The sequence below is a fragment of the Delphinus delphis genome, chromosome 19 (genome assembly GCF_949987515.2).
Source record: "Delphinus delphis chromosome 19, mDelDel1.2, whole genome shotgun sequence".
NCBI classification, from domain to species: Eukaryota; Metazoa; Chordata; class Mammalia; order Artiodactyla; family Delphinidae; genus Delphinus; species Delphinus delphis.
The window spans coordinates 27,525,848-27,540,310 of NC_082701.1; the positions used below are offsets into that span (position 1 = coordinate 27,525,848).

The 14,463-nt window shown below is 36.7% G+C and overlaps 1 protein-coding gene across 2 annotated transcripts in view; it reads right to left on the bottom strand.

Moving 5' to 3' along the window:
- USP32 (ubiquitin specific peptidase 32) overlaps window positions 1-14,463 on the bottom strand; it is a 197,100-nt gene that overhangs the window by 43,371 nt on the left and 139,266 nt on the right. For both annotated transcript variants that reach the window (XM_059997619.1, XM_059997618.1), the window contains exons 12-13: window positions 4,199-4,301; window positions 300-495 (exon numbers count right to left, since the gene is read on the bottom strand). In XM_059997619.1, coding sequence (XP_059853602.1) covers window positions 300-495; window positions 4,199-4,301 — 299 coding nt within the window. The remainder of the gene's footprint in view (window positions 1-299; window positions 496-4,198; window positions 4,302-14,463) is intronic.

Below are 14,463 nucleotides of genomic sequence, written 5' to 3' on the forward strand. Positions count from 1 at the left end.
GTCTTCTCAAATTTAAATTTATTGACAAAATGATTTAATAACAATATGGAAAGATTGACTTAATCAATGAAAACTGTGAAAATATTTTCAAATTGAGAGATTAATGAGGTAGAATATAGAAGAGCTCCTCTTTGTAAAGATACTAATACATTCAAGAATCTATTAATTGACCATTTCATTTGAAACTTATTTCTGTGAATGGAAACCTGATGCCCCATATCCTACCAAGCACACTCTCTGAGTGTACCCCTTTAAGAAATGACCCTGCCTAAACCTCTTGGAAAACAAACTATGCTTACCACTGCCAGCAGTTTCCGAGGCTTCAGATGCAGTAGAAATGTTGTCTGAAAATTTCTCTTCTGTGGTGTTCACATAACTGGGGCTGCCTCCTCCGATTCTATCTTCACTCTGCTCTATAGGATGTACTGCTGTTCCAAATAAATATTTTCCTCCATTCAGAACAGATGACGGCTCAATTGCAACAGGGCTGGCATCCTAAAAATTATGAAGTCAGAAATTAAGAGGTAAAATTTAATAATCTGCCAATTATGCAGCCTTCAAAAATGAATCCGCAAATGGTCTATTGTTTCTAATCTTCCTGTGGTTGGCTACAGCCACTTAAAAACATTTTGATGGATAACTAAATTTTAATTTCTTCAAAGGGGAATAGTGTATATAAATAAAATTGGTAAGGCAGAATGGGAACAGACTGCAAGGGACTCTGTGCCACATAAAATAATTTAGACTTTATTCTGTTGAAAGTTGGAAATCATGGAAGGCTTTTATTGATACTAAAAAATTAAATAATATTTATTCATTTTACTATTAAAGATTACATTGTTATTATAGAAAATATGGAAAAATATGAAGAAAATAAATATCACAAGTACTCAGATGCCATCATTTATTTTTTGTGACTGAAAACATATACATATATGTAAAAAATAAATGTGGAGAATACAGTTACAATTAAGGGCAGGGCACTGACTTCCCAGCTCTGTGACCTTTTACAATAAGTAAACTTATAAGCCTCAGCTCCTTCATGGGTAAAAACTAGGATAATATTAGTATTAATATCTACCTCAGAGTTTTATGCCTGGCATTTAGTAAATGTGAACTATCATTCTGGTTGTTGTTAGATATCACATTTTAAATACAGCATATTGCTAATTTTTCTTTCCCTTAACATTATATTGATAGGATTTTTCTGTGAGAGGCTTTTAAATAGGGGAATAGCATAACCCAATTTTTGCTTTAAAAATAACTCTAGTGTGTAGAAAGGATTTGAGGCAGAAACTGAAAATTGAGACACAAATTAGAAGACTTCTATAATAATTCAGGCAAGAGATGATGAGGCACTAAACCATAAAAAGCTAGATCCATAAGTAAGGAGATAGAGAGAAGAACATGGATTTAGGAGATTAAAAAAAACTTGACAACTAATTGTGTATGAAAGAGGGGCACAGATAATTCCAAGGTCGGACATGAGGTGCTGGCTTAGATGACTGGATGGGAGTTGACACCTTCATAAGATAAGGTGTATTGGTGACTGGAATCGTTTTGGGAATAACCTTATTTTGGGATATTCTGGTTTGAGATATGTGGACATTGAGTCTAGTGCTCAGGACAGAGAAAGAGACTAGATATAAAAATGTGAAGCTCTGGGAGGGAGGGAGGCAAGAGGGAAGAGATATGGGAACATACGTATATGTATAACTGATTCACTTTGTTATAAAGCAGAAACTAACACACCATTGTAAAGCAATTATACCCCAATAAAGATGTTAAAAAAAAAAAAAAAAGAGATTCCAGGAAAAAAAAAAAAAGTGAAGCTCAACAGACTTCTGGAAGGACAAGAAAATGGTGTATGTAGAATAAGGAGAGTACAGCATTTACAGGATAGGTAGCAGAAGAATCTGGGAAGGACACTGAGTCTGAATGACCAGAGAAAAATGAGGAGATGCAGAGTACCAGAAGCAGAGGCCGCTAGCATAGAACTATTCTCTACTAAGTTTACTTGTGGAAAAAAAACAAAAAAAGAAGAGAGAGAGCTAAGAATTGAGGAGAAGGTGGAGGGAAGGTGCTATGAGAATGTATATCTGTGAGTGTTTTAAAAAGATCAGGATAGGGCTTCCCTGGTGGCGCAGTGGTTGAGAATCTGCCTGCCAATGCGGGGGACACGGGTTCGAGCCCTGGTCTGGGAGGATCCCACATGCCACGGAGCAACTAGGCCCGGGAGCCACAATTACTGAGCCTGCGCTCCGCAACAAGAGAGGCCGCGATAGTGAGAGGCCCGTGCACCGTGATGAAGAGTGGCCCCCATTTGCCGCAACTAGAGAAAGCCCTCGCACAGAAACGAAGACCCAACACAGCCATAAATAAATAAATACAAAATTTTTAAAAAAAAGATCAGGATATTTTTAAGTGAGAGGTAAAGAGAAAGACTAACGGGGCTAACCAGTAGAACAAGATCCCACAGGCATCTGAGAATGATAGACAGTAGCATGGGTAAAGGATCTTAAGTGGCATTCAATAAATAATGACATAAATTTTAGTAGATGAAACTGATCAATGGCTGTGGGTCTTGAAGGCACAGCTTATAAAGTAACTAGTTGAAATCCAAGAAAAACATCAAATTTAAAAGACAAACTCCAAGTCACAGCATAGCAACAGCATAATGGATGCTTTAGATTCTTTTAATGAAATTACAGCATCCCTAATTTTAGCCAAAACAAGGAGACATTGTGTCAATATTTTATTAGATTTTTTTCCCTCTTTGATCTGTAAGGCAGGGGAATATTATCAATTTGTAAATCCTTCAGAAGCCAGCTCTGAAGAAATTCCAGTGCCTTTAATCAAGAGTGGCAATAAGAATGAGAATGAAACCTAGATTTCTTTCTACATACCAATTAACTTTATTGGACTAAAAAATTTTTAATAGCCTTATTGTTAAAACTTCAAATAGTTCAGAAGCACACAGATTCACATTCTTTATTACAGATCCAAGTGTTAGCATCTTCTATTAATTATTAACTTTCTTAAAATATGGGAAAGGTACCAGATTATTTTGGGTATTAAATAACCCTAGTTCACAATGAAAAAATTATTCCCTATTCAATTCTCTTTCAATCCTCTGATTACTTCAAGGACAGGGTCTCAGTTTGGTACTAATGTGCTAATCTAATGCTTGATCTGCTAATCTAATACTTGACAATTTCTATTTTTGACAGAGAACAGGTCTCAGTATCAGTCTTCAAAAGACAACACTACTTGGCTAGACTTTAATAATATATTTTATTTTCATTGATTTTATTTTGATCCTCTATTTCTGGAATGTGACACTGATTTTCTATTTAAGATAGTGATATAAAGTTTCCTTTTAAAATAAAATATATTTATGTAAAAATGATAAAGTTATTTATATAAACATACTAAGAAAATAATAGTATGGGAACTATATGGTAAAAAAATGGTGACCATAGTACACAAATGATAAAAACTGGGAGTCTACATTAAGTATGGATTTGGGGCCATCAATATTTTAAATTCAACTATCCACCAAAGAAGTCAAAATTGTATATGGACAATGGAACAACAGAATCACACTGACCTATGGCCTGTGAAGTAGGCCTGAGTAGTTAGTTTATATTATTAATATGTTTGGACTTCAGTTTGTAGACTTCATAGCAATTTATTAAAGATAATATTGATCTTCTCACAGCTTTTCTGATATTGAGTCCCTACCAACAAAATATATTCCATTTAAGTCAGATTTCAAAAGAAAATTTTCAGTAAACAAAAATGACTTATTTAAATTAATTCAAACTTTTTCTTCAATTATGCTTTCTGATTTATTTGGTCTGGAGTGGAGCATAGGCATTTCTTTTTTTTTTTTTTAAGCTTTCTATGTGATTTTGCTATGCAACCACTGCCCAAGTGAGGATTATAGTCTCCTACTTTTGTTTTCATAATGTGCTCCAAATGCTGAGTAGAGTAACTAATTCCTTAATGAATCTATTACTTGCTCTGGAACTTGCTTTTTAGAAAAGCAAGTTGGTACCATCATATAGGTATTCATTTCTTTCCCCTTCAAATCTTTATTGAGGTTGGAGCATTTTATTACTGGCCACTAGTCACACAAAGTCTGATGGAGTTAATAATCCTATGAAAAATGTAGATAAACAGGAATCTTACTCACATATTTGACATATTCTTTCCACTGCTGCCACCACTGCATGGAGATGATAAACCAATTGTGTCCGGGTTGCAGACCATACCTGCTCTCTCGTTCTAACCATCCTCTGTACATACAAAAGAAATTCAGTACAACAAATGGTGTATAAAACATATGACCATGCACCTACAAATTATCATTAGAAATTTTTCAAAGGAAAAACATGAAACAGATATACTAGGGAGATGGCCACATTTTAAATTAGTGAAACACTGATAAGCCAATTTCTGGAGTCATAACACCACTATTAAGCCTCCAACTGATGTTTCAAATACAGCTTAAATGAGGAATAATTTAGTAACATACTAGTTACCTGAATTAAGTAAAGAACTCAATGATTTTGGTAAACTTACAGTCATGTGCAAACATCACCACAATCCAATTTTAGAACATTTCAGATACCCCCAAAAGATACTTTATGCCTATTTTTAGTCATTTTTTAGTCAAATTACTGCCCTCAGCCACAAGATACCACTAGTCTATTTTCTATCTCTTATAAATTTCCTTTTTATGAACATTTTGCAATTTTTAAATGGGCAAGGAACTTAAATAAATGGAATGTTATCACATTGTCTTTTACATCTGGCCTCTTTTACTTAGCATGTTTCTGAGGTTCATCTATGTTGGAGTACATATCACTAGTTTGTGCTTTTTTATTACTGAATAATATTCCATAGGTATATTCTTATATATATACATATATACACCATATTTTGTTTATCTATCTAACACCTGATAATTTGAAACTGGCCAGCTGTTTTCCAAAGTGGCTGCACCATTTAACATCCCCATCAGTTACTGTATGAGGGTTCTAGTTGCTCCACATTCTCACCAACACTTGTTATTGTCTGTCTTTTCTATCACAAATGTCCTAATGGGTGTGAAGTGGTGTCACACTGTGATTTTATTTTTAAGATTAATTTATTATTTATTTATTTTTATTGTAGTATAATTGCTTTACAATGTGTTAGTTTCTGCTGTACAATGAAGTGAATCAGCTATATGCATATCTATATCCCCTCCCTCTTGGACCTCCCTCCCATGCTCCCATCCCACCCATCTAGGTCATCACAGAGTACAGAGCTGAGCTCCCTGTGCTATACAGCAGGTTCCCACTAGCTATCTATTTTACACATGGTAGTGTATTTATGTCAAACTTCATCTCCCAGTTGGTTCCACCCTCCCCCCTTCCCCTGCTGTGTCCACATGTCCATTCTCTATGTCTATGTCTCTATTCCTGCCCTGCAAATAGGTTCATCTACCATTTTTCTAGATTCCACATATATACATGAATATATGACATTTGTTTTTCTCTTTCTAGCTTACTTCACTCTGTATGACAGCCTATAGGTCCAGCCACATCTCTACAAATGACCCAATTTCATCCCTTTTTCTGGCTGAGTAATATTCCATTGCATATATGTACCACATCTTCTTTATCCATTCATCTGTCATTGGTTGTTTCCATGTCCTGGCTGTTGTAAACAGTGCTACAATGAACATTGTGGTACATGTGTCCTTTTGAATTATGGCTTTCTCAGGATATATGCCCAGTAGTGGGATTGCTGGGTCATATGGTAGCTCTATTTTTAGTTTTTTAAGGGACCTCCATACTGTTCTCCATAGTGGCTGAATCAATTTACATTCCCACCAACAGTGCAAAAGGGTTCCCTTTTTTCCACACCCTCTCCAGCATTTATTGTTTTGATGATGGCCATTCTGACCAGTGTGAAGTGATACCTCACTGTAGTTTTGATTTGCATTTCTCTAATAATTAGTGATGTTGAGAATCTTTTCGTGTGCCTCTTCATCTGTATGTCTTCTTTGGTAAAATGTCTATTTAGGTCTTCTGCCCATTTTTTAATAGGGTTGTTTGTTTTTTGGATATTGAGCTCCATGAGCTGTTTGTATATTTTGGAGATTAATCCTTTGTTTATTGCTTCATTTGCAAATATTTTCTCCCATTCTGAGGGTTGTCTTTTCGTCTTGTTTATGGTTTCCTTTATTTATTTTTGGCTGCATCAGGTCTTAGTTATAGCACGTGGGATCTTTGTTGCAGTGCTCGGGCTTCTCTCTAGTTGTGGCCTGTGGGTTTTCTCTTCTCTAGTTGTGGCATGCAGGCTCTAAGGTGCATGGGCTCTGTAGTTGTGGTGAGTGGGCTCTGTAGTTGTGGCATGTGGGCTTAGTTGCCCCATGGCATGTGGGATCTTCGTTCCCTGACCAGGGATCAAACTCACGTCCTCTGCATTGTAAGGCTGATTCTTTACCACTGGACCACCAGGGAAGTCCCCACACTGTGATTTTTAAGACACTATTCTTATTGAGGAGAAATTCATATAACATAAGATGGTTGTTTGTTGCACATTTTAAATGTACTAAATGCCACTGAATTGTATACTTAACAATCGTGTTTTTTTTAAACATCTTTATTGGAGTATAATTGCTTTACAATTGTGTGTTAGTTTCTACTGTGTAACAAAGTGAATCAGCTATACATATACATTTATGCCCATTTCTCCTCCCTCTTGCGTCTCCCTCCTACCCTCCCTATCCCACCCCTCTAGGTGGACACAAAGCACCGAGCTGATCTCCCTGTGACATTTGGCTGCTTCCCACTAGCTATCTATTTTACATTTGGTAGTGTACATATGTCCATGCCACTCTCTCACTTCATCACAGCTTACCCTTCCCTCTCCCCATGTCCTCAAGTCCATTCTCTACATTTGCGTCTTTATTCCTGTCCTGCCCCTAGGTTCCTCAGAACCATTTTTTTTGGTTTAGATCCATATATATGTGTTAGCATACGGTATTTGTTTTTCTCTTTCTGACTCACTTCACTCTGTATGACAGTCTCTAGGTCCATCCACCTCATTACAAATAACTCAATTTAATTTCTTTTTATGGCTGAGTAATATTCCATTGTATACGTGTGCCACATCTTCTTTATCCATTCATCTGTCAATGGACACTTAGGTTGCTTCCATGTCCTGGCTATTGTAAATAGTGCTGCAATGAACATTGTGGTACATGACTTTTTTTTTTTTTTTTTGCGGTACGCGGGCCTCTCACTGTTGTGGCCTCTCCTGTTGCAGAGCACAGGCTCTGGACGGGCAGGCTCAGCAGCCATGGCTCACGGGCCCAGCCGCTCCGCGGCATGTGGGATCTTCCCGGACTGGGGCACGAACCCGTGTCCCTTGCATCGGCAGGCGGACTCTCAACCACTGCGCCACCAGGGAAGCCCCATGACTCTTTTTGAATTATGGTTTTCTTAAGGTATATGCCCAGTAGTGGGATTGCTAGGTCATATGGTAGTTCTATTTTTAGTTTTTTAAGGAACCTCCATACGGTTCTCCATAGTGGCTGTATCAATTTACATTCCCACCAACAGTGCTACAATTGTTAATTTTATGCTATGTGAACTTCTCCAAAACATTTTCATACATCCCAACTAAGCAGTTATTTTCTATTACCCTCTTCCCCCAGCCCTTGACAATCACCAATCTGCTTTCTGTACCAATAGATTACCTATTCTGGATATTTCATATATTTCATATAAATCAGGGGGCCCCAACCCCCAGGCCGTGGACCAGTATTGGTCCATGGCCTGTTAGGAACCGGCCACACAGCAGGAGGTGAGTGGCGGGTAAGCGAGCAATGCTTCATCTGCCGCTCCCCATCGCTCGCATTACCGTCTGAACCATCACTCACATTACTGCCTGAAGCACTCTCCCCCCACCCCACCCCCCGAGTCTGTGCAAAAATTGTCTTCCACGAAACCAGCCCCTGGTGCCGAAAAGGTTGGGGACCACGGATATAAATGGAATCATATAATATGTGACCTATTGTGTCTGGCTTCTTCATTTGTGAGGTTCATCCATGATGTAGCATGTATGAGTACATCATTCCTTTTTATGGCTAATATTTCATGGCATAGATATACATTTTGTTTATTCATTCATCTACTGGTTGATATTTGGGCTGTTTCCACCTTATGGCTATTGTGAATAGTGCTGATATAAACATTTGGCTACAAGTATTTGAGTGTCTATTTTCAATTGTTTTAGGTATATACCTAGAAGTGGAATTGCTCGATTATGTGGTAATTCCACATTGAAGAAGTACCAACTTATCTTCTAAAGCAGCTACACCATTTTACAATTCTACCAGTGACGCAATGAGGATCCCAAATTCTCCACATCATCAAAAAATTTATTTTCCATTTTAAAAATTAAAAATACCCTAGTAGGTGCAAAGTGGAATTTCATGTGGTTTTGAACTGCAAAATTTCCTTAATGACTAATGTTTTTGAGCATCTTTTCAACTGCTGGATAACCACTTGTATATCAACTCTGAAGAAATGTGTATTCAAGTCCCTTGCCCATTTTAAAATTGAGTTATCTTTTGGTTGGTGAGCTGTAGGAGTTCTTTAAATATTCTACTTACTTGACCCTTGTCAGATCTATGATTTACAAATATTATGTCTCATTCTGTAGGCTTTCTTTTCACTTTCTTGACAATGCCCTTTGATGAACAGTTTTTTAATTTTGATGAAGCCAAATTTATCCATTTTTTTTCTTTGGTTGCTTATGCTTTGGGGGTCATGTATAAGAATTAATTTCAAAATCGAAATCATTCTTGGAGAAATATTTTTGCAGGATATAGAATTCTTGTTTTTTCTTTCAGCACTTTAAATCTTATTGAGGATCCATTGTATGTGATAAGTAGCTTCTCTCTTGCTGCTTTCAAAATTCTGTCCCTGGCTTCTGACAACTTGATGATAATGTGTCTTCATGTGGATCTCTTAGAGTTTAACCCTGCAGTTCAATGAGCTTTTTGAATGTTTAGGTTCTTGTCTTTTATCAAATTTGGTAAGTTTTTTCTTCAAGTATTCTGTCACTTCCTCTCCTCTCCTTCTGGGATTCCCATCACGTGAATGCTTGCTGCTATTTCACAGGTCTCCTAGGCTCTGTTCATCTTCCTTCATTCTTTTTCCTTTCTACCCCTCAGTCTGGGATAGTTCAATTGAACTACCTTTAAATTTGCTGATTCTTTCTTCTATCTACTCAAATCTGGTGGTGAACCTCTCTACTGAATTTTTCATTTTGCTTATTGTACTTTTCAGCTCCAGAATTTGTGCTTGGTTCCTTTTTATACTTTCTCTTTACTGATATTATCTGTTTGTCCATACATCATTCTCCTCGTTATTTTAACCTCTTTGTTCATGGTTTCCAGCAGCTTTCTGAACATATTTAAGATAGTTGATTAAAATCTTTGTCTACAAAGTCCAATGTCTGTGCTCCCTTAGAGACAGTTTCTGTTAATTTCTTTTATGAATGTGCAATGGACTTTCTTGTTTTGCTGCATGGTTCATAATTTTTGTTGAAAACTAGACCTTTTGAATGTTATAATGTGGCAACTCTGGAAATCTGATCCTCCCCCTGCCCCCGCTGGTTTTTGTTGCTTGCTATAGTGTTTGTTCAGTGACATTCCTAAACTATTTTTTGTAAAGTCTGTTATATGTTGTCTCTGAAGTCTCTCTTCACTTCACTTGTGTTCAGCTAGTGTTTTGATAGAGATTTCCTTGAATGGCAGGAGCGAGGGGAGAGGGAGAGAAAAGGAATAGTAGGGGGAAAAAAAAGAGGGAGGAGGAGAGGAAGAATAGGGAGGAGGGGATGGAGGAGGGCAGGGTGAGGAGAGGAAGAAGATGAGGAGGAAACAAAAACCACTCCTGTCTTTACAGAATAGCTCTGTGCTGGGGAACTCTTCAATGCTTATCCAGGCTCTTTACAGCTGCCTTAGCCTTCATTTTATACATGCCCTCAGTCTAGAGATTAGCCAGAGGTGAAAACATAGGGGTATTCTCAGGTCTATTCTGAGCATGCATCTTGCCACAAGTATGTGCAAGGCTTTCTAAATTTGCTAGTATACATAAGTGTGCTTTCAAATGCTCTAATTTTCCAAGGAAACTCTCTCCAGCTTCTCCTCCTAGACTTTTGGCACTCTGTTGTACAGCTCAACTATAATCTTTTGCCCCAGGTGGTTACGGTTTGTTCATTTGCTTTACAATATTTTTGAGGAATGCCCACTGCTTTTCCAGCCTGGTTAAGTTCTCAGTTAGGCATACCAGAGATGAACTCCTTGTGTCAGTTCTTCAAATAAACCCAGACAGGTTAGAACAAACACACACAAATCTTTGTGAACATGGTGTGCTCTGTTCCATGTGAAACCAAGCACAGGTGCCTAAACCAGGAACATGGGTTGCCATCTTCAAGACTGACAATGAACCAGATAAGGGCAAATATAATTGCCAGAGTTTTCCTATTGCTTTTTCAGTGGCCTTTTTTTAAAATCCAGCATTTGCTTAGTTGCTATAAACCTTCAACTCTTTTTGAGAGTTCTAACAAAGTTTGTTTTGACAGTTTTTCCTTTATTTTTCACTGTTTCTATGGAGAGACAGGCTCTTGGAACTATACCAGTTTCACTGAGTCACTGCTATCATTGTGCTTTTAATTTGCCTTCCCTGAAAATGCATGGGTGTACTAGCCATTCATTCATATATATTTAGTGAAATGCCTATTCAAGCCTTTTGCATATTTTACTTGGATTTAAAAATGTTGTAACACTCACTTATATAACCTGGAAACAAGTCCTTTACTGAATAAATGATATGCAAATATTTTCTCCCAGTCTCTGTGTTAATGGTGTCTCTTGAAACTTGAAAGTTTTTAATTTTGACTATGTCCAATTTATCAAAACAAATTCATTTATGGATTGTGCTTTTGGTGTTATATCTAAGAAATCCTTGGCAATACCAATCACAAAGACTTTCTATTGTTTTTCTCCAGAAGTGTTATAGTTTTAGTTTTTATGTTTAGGTCTATGGGATCCATTTGGACTACATTGTTTTTGCATGGTATAGGTAAGGATCTAAATCTTTTCAAGGTGGATATCCAACTATTCCCACACAATCTGTTGAAAAGACAACCCTTTCTCCATTACATTTTGTTGGCAAATTTGTAGGAAATTAATTGACCAAATATATAAAGGTTTATTTCTAAACTGTCAATTCAGCTTGATTGACCTGTGTGTCTGTCCATGTGCCAGTACCACACTACCTTGATTAATGCAGCCTTATAGTAAGTTTGAATTCAGGAAGTTCAGGAAGTTCTCCAAGTTGTTTAGGCTAATCTGATTTCTTTGTGTTTCTATATGAAAATTAGGAATATCTTGTCAGTTTCTACAAAAAAGCTAGGATTTTGATTGGTATTGTGTTGAATCTATAAATCAGTTTGGAAGAATTATCTTGACAGTACTGAGTTTTCAAACACATGAACACGGAAAGTCTCTTCATTTACAAAGATTTTAATTTCCCTCAGCCTGGCTTTGTAGTTAGTTTTCAGTGCACAAGTCTCACACTTCTTTTGTTAAATTTGTTTCCTAGGATTTTATTTATTTTGATTCTATTGAGAAAGGAACTAGAGTCTTAATTTTAACTTTACTTTCAAATTATTCAGTGTTAGTAAATAGCAATTCAATTGATTTTTTATATTGGTTTTGTATCCTACAACCTTGTTGAACTAATTATTAATTCTAATAGATTTTCCGTGAATTCTTTAAGAGTTAGAATCTATGTCTGCAAATAGAAACGGTTTTACTTCTTCCTTTATAATCTGGATGACTTTAAAAAATTTATTTATTTAATCTTACCTGATTTCACTGGCTAGAACCTCTAATACAAAGGTGATAGATGTGGTGAGAGCAAGCATCCTTGCCTTTGTCCTGATCTTATGGGAAGTCTTCAGTGTTCCAACCATTAGATATATCAGTTGTAGGTTTTTCCAGAAATCTTTATCAGGTTAACAAATTTCCATTCCCCAAAGGTTTCTGTGAATGTGCATAATTGTGTTCCAATAAAACTTTGTTTGTGTACCCTGAGATTAGAGTTTCATTTAATTGTAAAGTGTCCCAAATTATTAATCCCCATTTGATGGTTTTCAAACATTTAAAAATGTAAAGTAACATTTTTAGCTTGCAGGCTGTATAAAAATCAGGTAGCATTCCCAAGTTAGCCAAAGGGCCAGAGTATGAAAACCCATGGCCTAGAATACAGTCTGTCCTAGACTGTATTCCATGTGCACTTGAATATGTATTCTGCTGTTTGCTGGGTAGACTGTTCTGTTACTGGGTGCATATATATTTACAATTGTTATATCTTCCTGATGAATTGAAACTTTTATCATTATAAAATGTCTGTCTGTAGTAACATTTTTTTGCATAAAAGCCATTTTAATTGTAATATCAGTATAGCCACTCCAGCTCTCTTATGATTACTATCTGCATGGTTGCATCTTTTTCATCCTTTTATTTTCAATCTATTTGTGTCTTTAAATCTCAAGTACAAATCATCCACAATTTATGATGGGGTTATGGCACGATAAACTCATCATAAGTTGAAAATATCTTGAGTTGAAAATGTATTTAATACACATAATCTGCTGAACATCATAGATTGATTAGTTTCGGCTACCTTAAACGTGCTCAGAACACTTATATTAGCTTACAGTTGAGCAAAATCATCTAACACAAAACCCATTTTATAATTCAGTATTGAATATCTCATGCAATTTATTGAATATTATACTGGAAGTGAAAAACACAATGGTTGCATTAGTATAGAATGGTTGTAAGTGTACTGGTTGCTTACCCTTGTGATTAAGTGGCGGACTGGAAGCTGCAGCTCACTGCTGTTGCCCAGCATTACAAGAGAGTATTGTACCACATATCAGTAGCTCAGAAAAAGATCAAAATTCAAAATATGGTTTCTACTAAACATGTTATTGCTTTTGAACCATGATAAAGTCAAAAAATCATAACTCAGGGACTGTCTGTAGTTGGATTTAAAAAGATTCAGTCTATCTTTAGCTTTTGATTAGAGCGTTTAATTCATTATTATTTAAGGTAATTATTGGTTTGGATTTATGCCTACTATTTAGTTATTTGTTTTCTATTTATTTCAATTTTTTTTTTTTTTTTTTTTGCGGTACGTGGGCCTCTCACTGTTGTGGCCTCTCCCGTTGCAGAGCACAGGCTCCGGGTGCGCAGGCTCAGCGGCCATGGCTTACGGGCCTAGCCGCTCCACGGCATGTGGGATCTTCCTGGACCGGGGCGCGAACCCGTGTCCCCTGCATTGGCAGGCGGACTCTCAACCACTGCGCCACCAGGGAAGCCCCCTTTCAGCATTTTAAATGCCATCCCACTGGCTACTGACCTCCATCTTTTAAGAACGTCAGCTGTTGACTTGGGGTTGCTGTCTACAAAAGAAGTCATTCTTCTCTTCCTGCTTTGAAGATCTTCTCTTTGCCTATAGCTTTGAACAGTTTGACCATGTGTCTAGATATGAATCTCTTTATGTTTCACTTACTTGCAGTTCACTGGAATTCTTGAATTACTGATTTTCAACACATTTTGGAAGGTTCAGCCACTAATTTGTCAAATATTTTTCTCTGCTCTTTTCTCTCTCCCTCCTTTCCTTCTGGAACTTCCATTACGTTTATGTTGGTATACTTATTTCTGGCATTCCATATGTCTCTGAAGTGCTGTTCACTTTTATTTATTCTTTTGTTTCTGTTCTTCATATTCGAAAAATCTATTGGTTTATATTATATTTTGCTGGTTATTTCTCTGTCGGTTCAAATCTGCTGTGAATTTTTGTTTCACTTACTGTACTTTTCAACTCCGGAATTTCTATTGGCTTCTCTTTTAAAATTTCTGTCTCTTTACTGATATTTTGTATTTAAGCAGTCATTGTCATGATACTTTAATTCTTTAAACAAAGCTTACTTTAGTTCTTTGAAAACACTTACATTCAAATACTGCTTTGAAGTCTGCGTACTAAGTCTAACATCAGTGGCCACCTCAGACAGTTTCTATCAACTAGTTTTCCCTCCGTATACGGGTCATATTTTCCTATTTTGTTGAATGTCTTGTAATTTTTTGTTATCGAAAATCAGACATATTTGATAATATATTTCAGCAACTCTGGATTCTGACCGCCCCCCCGTGTGTTCTTCCTTGTGACTTCCAGAACTAATTCTGTAGAGTCTGTCTCTTCTGCAAGTATAAGGCTGCTCAGTTTTATTATTATTTTTAAATATTTATTTATTTTATTTTTGGCTGCATTGGGTATTAGTTGTGGCATGCAGGATCTTCGTTTAGGCATGTGGGCTTCT